Genomic DNA, 16,450 nt, shown 5'->3' with positions numbered 1-16,450 from the left:
AAATACGTACAGATTTGTTAGGTTGATACAGAATTATGGTACGAAAAAAACAGCATTCTTAGATATCACAAGCCCACCTATTGGATCTATGATACTGGACCACATTACAGTTAAATGTCCTACAAACTTTTAATAATTTTTTTTTTTTAATTAGCAATGAATTTTCTAAATTGTTTGCACTATACAAAACATATGGAAATTTACCGTCAAAAAAGCCCAAAGGACACACACAAACACACCCATATATAAAATTAGAGATAACTCACTCGGGGTAGTTTTACTGTGCTTACCCATGGTTTTAAAGTAGCAATTTTCCCTATTGAGGTTTCTGCCATTGTCAGGACATTAAAAAACAATATTGGATTCTTTCTTTTATTTGTCTCTTCTATCTTCACCAGCTGATCAGTTCTCTCTCTAATACATGCTCAAATCAAAACCAACACAACAAATTTTACAAACAAATACCCCATATGATCTTAAAGAATTTAATGCCTTGTAAATACTCCTTAAATTCTCACAAGATGTCAAGATGTATATACTAAAAATAATAAATAAAAGAACAAAAGAGTTAGCCCCAATATGCCGGCAAGAATCATGTTCACCTGCTGCCACCACTAACTGTAAACCACCAAACCTAGATGCAGTCAATATATGCTAATGCTCACATTATAAGTACCCACCAACACATGCTGGATCCCACCAATTTGATTCTTCACTCAAATTTTAATTATTGATAATGCAATAAATTCCACATAATCCTAATGCATATAAAGCTACACTCATGGAAATAAATTTCCAAATTCAAACTAAAGCACCATATAATCTTGTACAGTCTTGTTGCTGGTGACACACTTCATCTTCTTGTACCCTAATCTTCCAATCAACAATGCATACCTTATCAAGATCCATACCTCTGCTGAAAAAATGATCCAACCACAGGCACCCTCCACCCCTCAAAAGGCTATCTACATCATAAATCATAAACTCCATAGCTGTCTTTGTTATTAATATGTGAAGCCTGTTGGTAGCCAAAAAAATTATATCCCAGTCAAAGAATTTTGAGGGGGAAATGCTTGAACTGTTTATTGCAATTATAGATACTCAAATTTTAGCAGAGAAGCAATTTGATTATAAAATGCTGATTATAACTACCAATTAAAAAAATACGTACAGATTTGTTAGGTTGATACAGAATTATGGTACGAAAAAAACAGCATTCTTAGATATCACAAGCCCACCTATTGGATCTATGATACTGGACCACATTACAGTTAAATGTCCTACAAACTTTTAATAATTTTTTTTTTTTAATTAGCAATGAATTTTCTAAATTGTTTGCACTATACAAAACATATGGAAATTTACCGTCAAAAAAGCCCAAAGGACACACACAAACACACCCATATATAAAATTAGAGATAACTCACTCGGGGTAGTTTTACTGTGCTTACCCATGGTTTTAAAGTAGCAATTTTCCCTATTGAGGTTTCTGCCATTGTCAGGACATTAAAAAACAATATTGGATTCTTTCTTTTATTTGTCTCTTCTATCTTCACCAGCTGATCAGTTCTCTCTCTAATACATGCTCAAATCAAAACCAACACAACAAATTTTACAAACAAATACCCCATATGATCTTAAAGAATTTAATGCCTTGTAAATACTCCTTAAATTCTCACAAGATGTCAAGATGTATATACTAAAAATAATAAATAAAAGAACAAAAGAGTTAGCCCCAATATGCCGGCAAGAATCATGTTCACCTGCTGCCACCACTAACTGTAAACCACCAAACCTAGATGCAGTCAATATATGCTAATGCTCACATTATAAGTACCCACCAACACATGCTGGATCCCACCAATTTGATTCTTCACTCAAATTTTAATTATTGATAATCCAATAAATTCCACATAATCCTAATGCATATAAAGCTACACTCATGGAAATAAATTTACAAATTCAAACTAAAGCACCATATAATCCTGTACAGTCTTGTTGCTGGTGACACACTTCATCTTCTTGTACCCTAATCTTCCAATCAACAATGCATACCTTATCAAGATCCATACCTCTGCTGAAAAAATGATCCAACCACAGGCACCCTCCACCCCTCAAAAGGCTATCTACATCATAAATCATAAACTCCATAGCTGTCACAGGCATCCACCTATCCACAGCATGTCAACTGCACCAAATACACCACCCTGTCAAACACATTGTAGAGCTTCATTATTGCAGCCAAAATCCCGGTCCTACAAAACCCACAAAACCATCACCCTCTTTGAATTTTCACATTATGCCCAACCTTAAAATTGACCTTGTAGGATACTTTGCTAGGATGATTTCTAGCACCAAAGTACTCTGTACTCATTAGAGGAGAGAGAAGAGATCAGCAGATGAGGAAGAGAAAGAAAAACTTTTTTAAAAAAGCACATTGAAAGACATTTTTACCCATTTTAAATGGTGAAGTGTGAGGAGGTAGATTATGGTCAACCATAATTTAGTTATTAACTGAAAGCAACGTCTTACTTTTAAAAACAAGGCTAGGCAAAGTAAAACCACCCTATACCACAGTTGGTAATCTGTAATTATCCCCAAGAACAATTAGCAACCCAACTAGATTTTGGACACAACAATTTCCTGTTACTCTGTACTTTAATTAACATATATTCAAGCAAAGTTGATCTCCTAATTAATTTCTAAAGCAAGGCTAAATAATTTATATTCTCCAAAAATTATTGAGATTATGTGAACCAAAAGTAAAAAATTTATTGAAATCAGGGTTCTTAGAACCTACAGCAAATACATAGTTTTAGTGGGGGTAATAAAACACAGGTAATACAATAGTGACACTTTGAAAATTTTGACTGCTTTGCAAAAACTAGGAGGTAGAAGTGAAAGCACCAATGTCGAAGGCTGAATTCATTTAACTACATGAGACAGCCAACATAGCGCGCTCATGAATATTGCCTTTGAAGGTGTGGCCATTGCACAAAGAACTCATCAGCTATTCGTAACTTATAAAGATGTAAGCCACTTAATGAGAGCCTTCTCACTCTTGCTATACTCTCAACATAGAAAACTGATGACCATCTAATCAGAACTACCTGCACTTAAGGTTAAAGGATGTACTCTGATATCATCTTTAATAATTCAAAAAATATGGACAAGAAAAACCAAAGAGAGAGGGGGTCTTAATGGATGGTGTACATCCACACCTTAAAAAAGAATGCAATAGCACATAGTGGAACACAAGTCCCTGGCCCATTGCAGAGAATTCGAAGTTATACAAAGTTGACTACAGATTAATTAAGTTATATAATTAAATTATAGGAATATATTTATGTGTTCAAAACATGCATGCCTGGAAGCATAGACAGGGATAGAGACAATACCACTTGGGGTTTAATTTTAGTCATTAGCTAGAGGGCATGAGCCATCGCAATCAAGGTTGTCCAAACAGATGTTAAATATGATTGACCAACTTCCCTGCTTCAACAGATCTGCCTGAACCCAGCAGTTTCTACCACCTTGATCCCAATCTGCAGTAGAAACCATTTTAAAAATGAAACTTTTATTGAAAAGCCTGCAACAATCATAAGAAGATAAAATGTAGTACAAATGCTGCATCAAATCCAGCTTTCAGTGAGAAGCACAATATAAGTACACCTGCTACAACAACAATGGAGAAAACAATAAAAGACTATGTCCTTTGTATGCAGAAGCTATGTGATATTCTGCCCTCCGGCTCATCCAATCCTCATCCTTTTTTCCAAACAACACTTCACTTATAAGGGAAAGAAATCATAATTAACAAAATGATTTATAAGTGCCAGAGATACTGGATCTTTAAACCTCCTTATATGTTGCTGTAGGATGAGTTTCAACCTTCCAGCAAGGAAGTATGTGCTTGAAATAAGGCAGCTGTGATGATATTTATTTGACTTGCATAAGGGTATATCTTTATAACAAATTATTTCTTATGTGGGTGGAGGAGGTTTTGCAGCTTATGAGTGAAGTAAGGCATTTAGTGAAGCATAAAGTGAGAATGGGAAAAAAGTTTCTTATTATGGATTTTATGTGATTTATGATGCTGTAAGCGTTGGGCAAGGTCAACCATGTTGTGTTATTTTGAGTGGTGATTGGAACTGGCCTTGTGTTAGGTCTAATGACTTAGTGGCATTTTAAGTTAAGCTGGCTGAAGTACCAACTGGGGAGGAAGATCAGGTGCAACGCTTGGCTGTGGCTCACTGTTGGTTTACTTGTAAGGACACCTAGCAAGTGACACCTAGCAAGTGACAATAGAGAACGGTTAAGGTTATTTAGTGGAAGATTGTGCAATTTCCTCAAGTTTTTCCTAAGCACACATTAGTTAGCTGCTTGGCAATGAGTACTAAGCTATGTACTTTTTGCAGCAATAAATCGGGAGTCTCGTGACCATTTGCTTTTTGCATGCCGTTTTTCTAGTAGGATCTGAATAGCAATATTGAGGAAGTGCTTGTTCAATCAGCAAATTTGTTTCTGGTCGTATGAGCTTGATCGGGCCATTAAAAAGGTTGAAGGAAGAGAGTGGCAGCATGCTACCTGCAAGACTGCTCATGCAGCTGTCATTTACCATATTTGGATTGACCGAGGTGAGAAAGTAAAGTCTGATATTGAAAGTGTCAAAGTAGTTATGCATGAAGTTAGATATAAGTTATCTCTGTGTAGCAATATTAGAACATCTTTACAAAATAGAACGTATCATAATCTGTGGAACATTTCATTTTCTGTTTTGAGTAGTTGATAGGCGTTTTGTGGTTATGGTGTAGTTGTGGTCCTGGTTCTGCACCTTAGCTGCTTACAACAACAACCACCAATCCATAGTGCCCAAATTCATGCAAGGCTATGAACCCTCAACACACTAGTCAGGGTTGAAATCAAAATAACCACTGATTTCGAAACATGAAAAATCGCTTCTACTCATATCAAAGAATTAGTAATCCTCGGTTATTTACCAACTAGTTAAGAGCAAATAAATGCAGAGTAAGGTACTGCTAAAATATTGATTAAACATTTAAATTCACCATTTTTTAACAGCATGTGGTCCTAAATTCGAAACCCCGTCTCCACTCACCATTTAAAATGTTAAATTCATAATTTTATGCTAGGCTTTCGAGACAATCAGTAATTTGATCAAGTTCAGTTAAGGTATGTACCTCAGAGTAGTCGAGTGCGCGAGCTTTTTTTGAAGGCTCATGGTATCAGTAACATCGAGAGCATCTCTGCTGTATGACCCCCTACATTAAAATACATACGTTAAAACAACAAAAGTAACAGATTCATTATATGAATGGAAACGAGTATAGTAGCTTTAACTGGTGAGGGCACTTCCTCAAGCTAATAATAAGAGGTTTTCCATGACCAGAGCAATTGTAACTTTCGAACCCCCCTTTCTCCATTGTTAGAACTGAGAAGGACTTGGATTGTGGCGTTGTGGAGGAAGAAGAAGAAGAAGAAGAAGAGTTGCTGTGAAGAGCGTTGATGGATTTGGGTGGGCCCGTTAGGTTAGGTGGCCGCATATATTTTCTCCATAATGTGTCCGTTTGACACAAAAAAAATTCTGATGTTCTACTTTTGCATTTCCTCTGTAGTTTTAAATATTCACATAAAAATAACTGCACTGCCGAACATTACCTTAGGTGTTTTTTTTAGATTTTTCTTTTAAAATTCAGCTATATGACTATTTAATTAAGAAATACACTTTTATCCTATGACAAAAAATTCATATGGCTAAATTTTAAAATAGAAACTTAAGGAACAACACATAAATAATGTATTTAAGTCTTGCCCATTGTAAAATGCATCCAACAATTGAATAAAAACAAACTTATACCTATACAAATATTAGGTAATACGTAAGCTTTTATCAAAGAAAGAGATTAAAAAAAAAAAGGATAATAATATGGAAATGATAATGATAAGAAAAAAGGACATGAAAAAATGTAGAGTCCATAAAATAATAAAAAGCAAAATAGTGAAGAGTTGGCATGGAATCCAAACAAAATAAAACCAAATAGAGGAAAATGTCAAACTTTAAATCGGTGGTAGAGTTGGAATTTGCATAGTTTTTTTTAAATAAAAAACTTGTACCATTTTCTTTAATGTTTTTATTTTAAACCCAAGTTCTACCTTGAAAAGCAACCTATCCAATTATAAATAAAAAAAAGGATAATGAAGAAAAGCTGGAGTCCAAATAATTAGAATAAACAATGAAGAGTTTGCACGGGATCCAAACCAAATAAAAACCAAAAAATAAACAAATAGCAAAAATAAACGTACCCAAATTCAACAGAAACCATTTGTAGTTAATTTGATTTTTTTTAATTTTAAAAAAAAAAAACCAATATAAAAAAGAGCCATGTACATTAACATACCATTGAGCATGAGCAAATAGAAAAGCATGATGATGATGGTATAGAGAAGAATGACACAAAATTGAGATAACTGAGGAAGATGCAAACAAAATAAATTTGAAGTTGAGTTTGAAAACCAACATAAGTGTGATCTTATTTTGTAGGCAATATTTACGTGGGAGTTAAAAGAATTTTTTTTTTTTTTAACTCTAAATCACATTAAAAGAATAAGGTTTTTTTCCCCTAAGCTCTAAGTTAGCATTTAACTAAAATGCTTTTTTATGCTAAAAAAAATGTAATTTGAGTTCAAATAGAACTCATATGTGAATTTTGAACAAAACAACATGAATGTAAAAAATGTGAGTTTTTTTTTTTTTTTAAAAGAATGTAAAAAAACGAGTGGTCCCAACGTGAGAAACAATCTGAGCTTGAAAACCAATGTAAGTGTATTGGGAGTGTGGTGAATGTGGTTCTATTTTGTAAATAGTGTTTTACATGAGAGTTAAAGAAGTATTTTTACCAAATTTTGCCCCTACTTAAATGTAGGCTGTAGGGGTATTTTGGAATATAAAAAAAAGTTCAGTCCAAACAGAAAAAGTTCCTTAAATAGTAGTATAGATAACGTACTACTAGCTCTACGTACTTATCATCAAACTCATTGTTTTTACTCTAAGAGAAAAGAGACGAGACAGAGTCTCAGAGAGTGAGAAAGAACAAAGAGAGAAGGGTGAGAAAGAGAAAGGAGCCAGACACAGTGTTAAGAGCTTTACTTGTTACTGATGATGGCATAAAGAATGAGGGTACTTAGGTAGCATTAGGCTAGTCACTTGGCATCATGTTTTCTTAACACATTAATGATTCTTCATGTTAGATTAGTAATGCTCCTAAGGGCTTTTTGAGGGGGACATGTCCAGTCTCCCTACTCAAGTTGGATCGATGAGTAGTGCAAATGAGCAACATGTGGAGGCACCTTACTCTTCATGATGGCCCAAGGCCATGGCAGAGTAGGGCCATGGTGGGTAGAGTTGGTTTTCATGAAGGATGGTAGTAGGTGGTGTCGACTCTATATGGTGGTGCATGGCATTGGTGGCTTAGTTACTAGTTGCTTATGAGTAGGCTTGGTGGCTTGTGTGCAAGGCAGGGCTAGGCTGCCATGATGATGCGTAATTAGATGTTGTGTGCATGGCATTGGGCTAGTGGGTATTGGTTAAATGCATGGATAGATGCTAGTGTGGCAGTCTCTGTGTATGGCCGCGTGTGGGTTGTGTTGTCTGATGTGTGTGTGGTGTTGGCTGAACTAAGTTAAGGACTTAGGACCATAAAGGCAGAAAATTGAGTGAAAAATTTGACCCTGTGACACAAAGAGAGGCATGGCATGGGCATGGCCTCTTACACTGATTGAGAACCTCTACTAGTAATTATCTTTTTCTCCATATCTCTTTGTTCTCTCCAAAATATAATTTGCCCTCAATTTTTTGGGTTTCAATTCTTTTTCTTTTTGATTTGGCCGCTAAGATGCTTTTTTGAGGGAAATTTGATTTTTTTTTTTTTTTTTTTTTTGGTTTCAATTCTTTTTCTTTTTGATTTGGCCGCTAAGATGCTTTTTTTGAGGGAAATTTGATTTTTGTTTTCTCTAGTACAAATTTCTTTAATTTAGGGTTCTACAAGGTCATCAATTTCAAACCTTAAATTTGCAAGATTGAAATTTTCTTACTTTATTTTTTAGTTTTGAATAATTGAAATTGGTGATATGAGGAAACAAAAATTACACTAAGCCTAATTTAAATGATGAAGTCTTATAGTTTTCGTTTTATTTTGAGGTTGCTTATTCCGTATTAATTTCCTTTGGATTGTGTTTAGTGGTTAAGTGTCAATACTCTCTTCTTTTCGGAATCTTTAATCTTTTGGATTTATTATTTTCAAATGATTCATTCTAGAACTAGAATGAACATCCCTACAGCTTTATGTATAAGAGTGACTGCTCATACATTTAGAATTTACAGTCCTAAAAAGGTGCATGAAACATGTTTTTACAAGATTTTCTATTTTGATTGCTACGCATGAGATATTTATAAAATGTGTTGAATTTTTTGAATTGATTTGGTGTAAACCTCTACTGATTCATTAGCACCCCCCTCCTCAAGAATTGTTTTACTCTTTACTAAGGATGGTTATAAGAAAAAAAAATCATATTTAATCCAAGCATCTATGATGTAATATGGTCTGTACATCTACTAATGAAATTTCATATTTTAGGATACAATTAGAGTTTCACCAGCCACATGGAAATGCTGTGAAGAATTTTTTTCACACCAAATAAAGAGTAGAGATACTCTTAAAATAGGGTTGCCTATAATATTATGCATTATGTTGGTATTAGTATGCATTTTATTATTTTACTTGTATGCTTCTTATATGAAAGGTTTTGCTCATCTTTGCCACTGGAGTACATTTCAAGTGTACTTGGTTGGCTTTTATTCTTAATAAAATTTCTTACATTATTTATTAAAAAAGAAATGGTTCTCTCCAAAATCTTTCTTTAGTCCAGACCGAATAAAATTCTCAGGAAAACACCCAAGTATTCCTGCCTGTCAAATTGGTTTCCATCAACCTCAAGGTCCTAACCTTTCCCTCCCATTTTTTTTATATTTATATATAATCATGTTGTATCTTTTATGCTCTCATTTTTTCGAGTTTCAGTTCTTTTTCTTTTTTGATTTCATTGCTAAGGTACTGTTTGGTTTGAGGTAAATTTGATTTTTCTTTCCTCTGGATAATTTTTTTTTTCAATTAGAGTTCTACTAATTTGGGATTTAAGTAGATTTGATTTTGGTGTTTGATTTGGGTGTTCAATTTGGTATTTTAGTTTCACATTTTGTCTCATTGTAAAATTAATCTTTTTCTTCCTATCACACACACACAAACACATAATTTCATGCATGCATATTATTATCAGCTTTGTTTTATGATGATACTTGATTTGGAACTTTGGATTTGGATGCAGATCCAACATTCATTAATGATAATAAATTATCACACACATGCACATAAGCAATTGCATCAAAATTAGATGCTTTCACTTGGCTAGAACCACTCTCAGCACAAATCATGACATGTCCATCAGACCCAGGATGGAGAGCAGACCTAAAAGAGCCTTCAATTATAGGTATAACAATGACATAAGACCTTATTTTAGGGACATCGAAGAGCACCCATTGGGTCTCTATTTGTAAATTTGGCCCAGAATTTCCCACCCACATGGTAGACCACCATGTTTTGAACCTAAAGATGCTTAGAAAATCTCTACCACTAAGCCTACCCAAGGAGTTCATCAACCTATCAGATGGCTCATCCGCATTGAATCCCAGAAACCCACCCCTATGATCAAGCTTAAGGACACGCTGGAGCAAGGGAACTGAAGCATCGGAGGATTGGTAGATTGTATGATAATACATTCTTTTCTTTTTTTTATATATATAAGTAATGTAAATTTTATTCAAACTATAAAAAGAGTCACCCAACTATACGGGAAGTATATATTTGGGACCGAACAATCAAGCATTCAAACTATGCATCCATCAAATTGAAAATAGAAGAAATAGAATAACTTCCTATAATTGAATCAACATCCAATCTAATAGTGTTTAAAAAAAGAGAAATTTTGGGTCAGCAATTGTCCTTTTTGAGTCTTCAAAATTCTGTTTATTTCTCTCCCGCTAAATGCACCACATCAAGCAATAATAAGGGATAGCCATCCAGATGACACCAGGACATTGAACAACCAAATTAACTTTTCTTGCTAGAATGATATGATGTTCCTAATTACAACTTATCTTTGGCATAATTTATGAAGGTCTATCACAGTATAGGACAGCTAGGGCTTGATTCTTTGGTTTGGTAAGGGCTACATGTTAGAGCTTTGTGCTTGGTATTGGGCTTAAGAGTGACCTAGGATTGACATTTTTATATATAACTAGCTCGATAGTATTATGACTGTGTGAATTAACTAAAAATTTTATGTAAAAGAGAAAATATTTTACAAATATTATTAAAATAATCTAAATAATTAGTGAGTCACTTGAAACTTTAATAGACCTTTACATAAACCAACTTAATATATATATATATATATATATTGAACCAAATGGCTTAACAACAATATGAAGTTTATTTTTGAAAAAGGGTATGAAGTTTGTTAGTTTTACCATATTAAAATACACATAATGATAGATGTAAAGACCAGGTTTGAGATCCTAGCCCACTACGTGGGTGGACTTAGGCCCAAAAAGCCCAAAATAATAAATTTGTAGAGAATGAGTTAGAAAACTGGGTTTTAGTTAATCAAACAGACGTTGAAATAGATTCAGATGATAAGAAGATGGAAAGAAATAGGGTTGTATTGAAGAAAAATAGTCATCGGCAATGTCCGAGGTACACTATTCTTGTATATTATTCTCAAATTAGATTACAAGTTTGGTTCCTGAATGCTACAGTGTTTGTTCTTCTAATTTCCGATCCCACTTCCATGAAAGATATCTCCCCTTATATAGTTCCTTCTAAAGCATCTTAATCCTACATTTGTTGATTACCTGAGTCACCACTTGAGTGCTTGTCCTATCAGACACCTTCTTTGGTTGTGTATGCCTTAAGGCAGCCAACTTTGCATTGTTCAGGGGTCTTCTCTACATTAATGCAGTCAAGAAGTTAGCTGCAGATCATTAAATGCGGTGGTGACAGCTTTCTTCCTAAGATATTTTAGGGCTTCTCCCTATCTAATGTGTCTGTAAAATCTATTCATACCGAGAGAACTTCTTAGGAGGTTCTTTAGTATTGGAAGGCTACTTCGCCTAACCTCGGTTTTAGTTATCCAAGGAGACATTTATTCTCGGCTAATCCCTTTAAGCCCTTATGGCCGAGATCAACTCTTTTGTTTGCTAACACAATCTCTTCAAATGGAGGCTCTTCCCCCTTGGACAAGACATTATCCTCGGCTTAGGCTATAGGCCCAATGGACAAATATATAATGAACTTTTGGGCCCAATATCCCTACAATAGATAATCATGATAAATATTAAATTTTATTTTAGATTTCTTGATTTTTGGTAATAAAATTTAGTTGGAGTAGAATTTAATTTAACCTTTTTTAATTATATTTTTGAAACTTAGGTAGTTGGTTTTACCTAAAGTAAACTATATTGACAATTATTAAAATATAAACTATTTTAATAATATAGTGGGGAAGCACATGCAACGTGCTTGCTATTATATTGAATAATAATTTATTGCTATTATTGCTATTATTTTTTTTTTCAGAGAGAGTTTTAATTTAAGATGTCTGCTCTTGATGATAGTTCTTTATTATCAGACTAAGACATTAATCAGTTTTTGGTGTAGATAGGGATTGAACCATAGATCTCTTATTCAACCATAAAAAATTTTACCAGTTGAGGTAATTGGAACCCAATATTGCTATTATATTTATGTCCATTGCACAAATCCCTCATTTTTTTTACAAGATTTTAGAGGGGTTATGTCACGAGGTTTTGGAGAAATAATGTTAGACAGTCTTACCATTATCCTTACCCTTACCCTAGTATCTTGCCATTACATTATATAACAATATAATTTCAAATATAAAAACTGTTTATAACACAGCCAATATGTAAATCATTTTATATGTAAAAAACCTAAATTTTTTACCATCAATATTTTCCAAATGTGAGGCATGAAATATAAAGTTTTATTTTCTCTAAATTTGCGAGTACAGAGCACAAAACACAACGGGATATTAACTTAAGAAATGAAAATTTCACATTTCAATACTCAATTGCGAGTACAAGAAGCCTTTTGTTCTTAAGAATACAGAGTTGATACTGCAACCCAACCCACCATTAACATTACCTTCATACACAGCTTTCTCCATATGTATATGTCAAGACTCAGTTCCGGACTCACACACCCGAAGAGAGAGAGCGTTAGAAGAAAGAGATACCCATGAGACCCATCTTCAAACTTCGGACCAAACCCAAATCTCGCCGCCCCACCCCCATCCACGTGCCGGGGAGTTCTCCCTCGCTTCCTCTCTTTTCTCTCTTCTTCCTCATCTCCTCTTCTCCTCCGTCACTCTCAAATCCAAGCCCGGACCCAATTAACTTTTTTTAATCATATTTTGTGTGGGTGGAGGTGGCTTGAGCTTTGCAACTGCGAGTGATGGCCCGCAGACTCTGTTCCCGTCTTTTCCATTTCCATTTGCAGCAACCTTCCGTTTCTCCAAGGTCTCATTCTGATAATTATATATATATATATATATATGCTTAGCTAATACGTATCAGCTTTCCTTTCTTTTAGTTTCTTTGTCATTTCTGTTTATAATCTTTGTTTACAAAATCTGAGAAACCCAACTTGGCTCTTTCTTTCAGATTATATGTCCTTTCTGGAAGCGCCTCTAGATATCCCTTTAATTTGGGGGTTTTCCCGGCATTTCAAGGTTACTATTCCTCTTTTAGAAGTTCTATTTTTCACGGCTTCTGGGTTTTCCATTGTCACTGTTTTTGAATGATTTTCATTGTGTGTGAAAGAACCCATTAAGAGGTTTATGATTGTTGGTGAAAATCACGGCTGAAAGCTTGTGATGTTATGACATGTAGTCTATGTATTTGTGCTAAGTCCTCATAGAAGAACATTAGTTTGATTATTTGAAAGTTACCCATTTCAAGACTTCTATTTGGGGGGTTTTGTGAGGTTCTACAGAGCAAACAAAACTATAATGGCTGATTAAATTGCTGAGGAGGTCTTCAAATAGATATATGTCTTGGAGTAATCGGGTTTGACTGGCTGTCACAAATTTAGCATTATAGAATATAAGTAGACTCTCAAGTGTGGAGTTTTGTTTTGCTTTTTAAATAGGTACCAATAGTTAAGATATGTCTTTAGAAGCTAATATGCCATTTAATTTTGATTTCTTAAGAATTTAGGAACTTAATGCCCCACTAGTTAAGATCGGACTTTACGTCATTGTCATCAACAAGTAGACCAAATTTATGATTCTTCTCTACTAATAACTGATGCGTGATAAGATGGATGCCATATATTTTGTTGACCTACAACTTATATGAAGGGGTTCTTGTAGTTTTCTTGTTCTAACTCATGGTTGCAACAAGGATTAAGTTTTCACATTGTCTGCTGTTGTTCTTCCTCTGCTATGCTAAATTCATCCACAATATATTGAATATTTTGCAGCATCACGAGCCTATGCTCGAGGTGGGCGCAAACATTATGATCTTTTTGGCAATGGAAAGCTGGGTGATGAAGATTTCAGAAAAACATGGAAGAAAGAGATGGATGAAGATACTTCTCTGTGGACAGGGAGTGAAGATGAAAGAGATGATGAAAAAGATCCTAAAAGTCGTCTTGAAGAAGAAATTCGGAGAGTGAGACTGCAGGCAAAGGAACATTCTGAACTAATTGATGCCGATGACAGTGATGAATTAAGAAGTATATGGTCTGAAAGTGATGAGGAGAAGACGTTGTGGACTGGTAGTGAGGGTGACGACGACGACGATATTCCTACAGAAGCCTACCCAAATGAAAGTAGTGATAAGTACATAGACAAATTGTTTGAGTTTGAGGAAATGCCTAAATATCGGACAATCTCTGAATTATTGAAAGCTGAAAATGAACCAGAAGAATTGTCCCCAGGAAAGCAAGCTAGGAAAATTGCAGTTGAAAATGCCTTGAAAAAATTGAAGAAAGGTCCTGATGGGCGTTACTCCAATGTGTGGGAGGTCATGAGTGATATAGATATTCTAATTGGAGCATTTGAAAGGGTTGTTTCTGGACCAGAGTACGCAGAGCTAAGACAGGGAGGGCCTAAGAAATTAAATATGCAGTTCTTTAAGGATATACAAGCACGTATGAGAGATCAAAATTACAAGTTCTCACCTGAGTTAAAGCTGAAGCCGAAGAGCAAATTAGTTTCAAGAAAGAAGTGGCAGAAAGCACAGTCTAGAAGGAGGAAAGCACAAAAGCGTTAAGTTGTAATTGTTTCCTTTCGGCACTAATGTGAGTTAAATGTATTATATATCCCTGCAACTTGTGCTTTTCAAATGTTCAAACCTGTAATCATAGGTATTTTTTTTTTTTAATTAGTAATTATAGTTTTACTTAGTTCTTAAGATTATCCTCCAATATTATAATTATACATATAATCCATGCACCTGAGTTTCTTCAATGCACCTGATCTTATAATTATTCATAAAATTGATAAACACGTTAATTCTTTTGTTTTTTTGTTTTAGTTTCCGAAGGGTGACAAGGCATTCAACGCTAATTGCATTTACTGCATTATTGGGTAGAATCTGATAATGATTACTAATTTTTCGAGTAACAAATCTGGAATATGAAACTGTCCTAAAGAATTAAGAGGAATGCGCAACCAAGTTTAGTCACCACCCGCTCAATGCTCACTTGCAAATACGACTAGAGTCCAAATCCAAAATTCTTGACCCTCCAAATGACAATGTTGTAAATAGAATATCACATCATCACTGAAATAATAGTAATGAAAGAAAATAATATTAAGAGTAGCCATTGATGTGACAGCGGAGGCCTCTATTCACAAGATTGAGTGAACATTATATTTGGATTTTGATCTTACTGAATATATATATATATATATAATGCTTGTTTGAGTTTTTGTCCAATTTACATTTTCTTTGAATGTTAATAATCATGATGAGTCTCTAATTTTAACAATTGCTTGATTAGTAATGATCACAATAATTACATAACTGATAGGAGTAATGTAAAATGAAGTTTCTCCTTTTCAAAAATACAGTTAGGACCTTCAACTTTTCGGAGGAGTTTTATTACTTTCTGCATGCACTCTTGACAGTTGCATTTTGAGAACACATGTCTCCCAACAAAAGGAATGAATCAAATGTAACATAAAAAGAAAGCAAAAGTTTAGTGAGACTGAGAAAAAGAAGTAAAGGCCAAAAAACAGATGAAAATGCATAATTGCTTTGGAGAAAGATGATAGAAAATGGCTTGAAGTAGGGGCCTCAATCTTTAAGAATTCATTTGATGACATTTTCAACAGTGGTTCTTCAAAATGGAGATGCCTGGAACCTTTTGCTTCCTATTTTCTGCTTTCTCTACAGTAGTATATTTCTTCCCAATCTAAGAACCACCATGCTGTAGGAAGTTCAGGTAAATCAAATAAGTCGGGAGTTCCAAGTCTGAGAGAAAACAAGGGAGAATAGATGTGTAAGTGTGAAATGACATAAGTACCCCATTTGTTATTCATGCTAGATGCTAATACCACTTGCTGAAACACATACATTGTTACTTCCGATTTTTTTTTTTTTTTAATATTCTTTTTGGTTGATAAATTCTTTTAAAAGGAATATATATATATATATATATTTTATTCAAGTCTATTCCCATCAAATCCATGATTTTAGCTTTAAATATATACTTTATTGTTTAGCCAAAAAAAAAAATACTATATTATAATTGAGAAATTATTGGGTAGTCCCAGCCAATAAAATTAAGCCACCTCACTAAAATGAGGTTACATCACCATACTTGCCATGTTAGCCCAATAAGGCTGTCTCCTTGTAACGTCTGTTAGCTCTGTTAGAACAAATTCAAATCTTTTCAAAAATTTAGGTGTGAATGGGCGGGTCATTGAAAAATCTGGGAATATAAAAACTCTTCAAATCTCGTTTTTATTTTTAATTTTCTGTCTTCTGAATAAGGTTGGGTAATATGCTTTCCCTAAATCGACTGCCTCTGACGGGGACTTGTTTTAATAATCAGTGGAGATGGTGTCTCCTCCTCCTTGCCTGAAGTTTGAGCCACAAATAGCCCTAAACCCACTCCTTCTCATCTCGGCCTCCATTCCCAGTTAAGGGACTTAATTTGTGTGTTTATTTATTTATTTTTTCCGATCTTTCACATTGTTTCTAAGTATGATAGTCATCTATGAACAACTCAAGAGATGGAATGTATAGAAGATGATGAAAAAAAGGCATAAGTTCGGAAAATTT

General features: G+C 34.3%; 1 protein-coding gene and 1 pseudogene across 1 annotated transcript; one reads left to right on the top strand and one right to left on the bottom strand.

Moving 5' to 3' along the window:
• Nucleotides 1–1,637: 1,637 nt before the first annotated feature.
• Nucleotides 1,638–12,321, bottom strand: LOC112004284 (UDP-N-acetylglucosamine transferase subunit ALG14-like; annotated as a pseudogene).
• LOC112037124 (uncharacterized) lies at nt 12,167–14,572 on the top strand. Its single transcript, XM_024069936.2, has 3 exons — nt 12,167–12,673; nt 12,818–12,885; nt 13,638–14,572. Exons 1-3 carry the CDS (start codon nt 12,609–12,611, stop codon nt 14,429–14,431), a joined length of 927 nt encoding a protein of 308 aa, XP_023925704.2. The 5' UTR covers nt 12,167–12,608; the 3' UTR covers nt 14,432–14,572.
• Nucleotides 14,573–16,450: the final 1,878 nt, after the last annotated feature.

The sequence above is a fragment of the Quercus suber genome, unplaced genomic scaffold (genome assembly GCF_002906115.3).
Source record: "Quercus suber isolate HL8 unplaced genomic scaffold, Cork oak 2.0 scaffold_398, whole genome shotgun sequence".
Lineage (NCBI taxonomy): Eukaryota > Viridiplantae > Streptophyta > Magnoliopsida > Fagales > Fagaceae > Quercus > Quercus suber.
The sequence above is the reverse complement of the archived record's forward strand: the minus strand, read 5'-3'. Positions and strand labels throughout refer to the sequence as shown.

Bases quoted from the DNA above. Each gene is read 5' to 3' on its own strand.
- LOC112037124 (XM_024069936.2), top strand. From the start codon at position 12,609: ATGGCCCGCAGACTCTGTTCCCGTCTTTTCCATTTCCATTTGCAGCAA. The intron at 12,674-12,817 runs GTCTCATTCTGA...TCTTTCTTTCAG, and splicing joins CAACCTTCCGTTTCTCCAAG to ATTATATGTCCTTTCTGGAA. The intron at 12,886-13,637 runs GTTACTATTCCT...AATATTTTGCAG, and splicing joins GGTTTTCCCGGCATTTCAAG to CATCACGAGCCTATGCTCGA.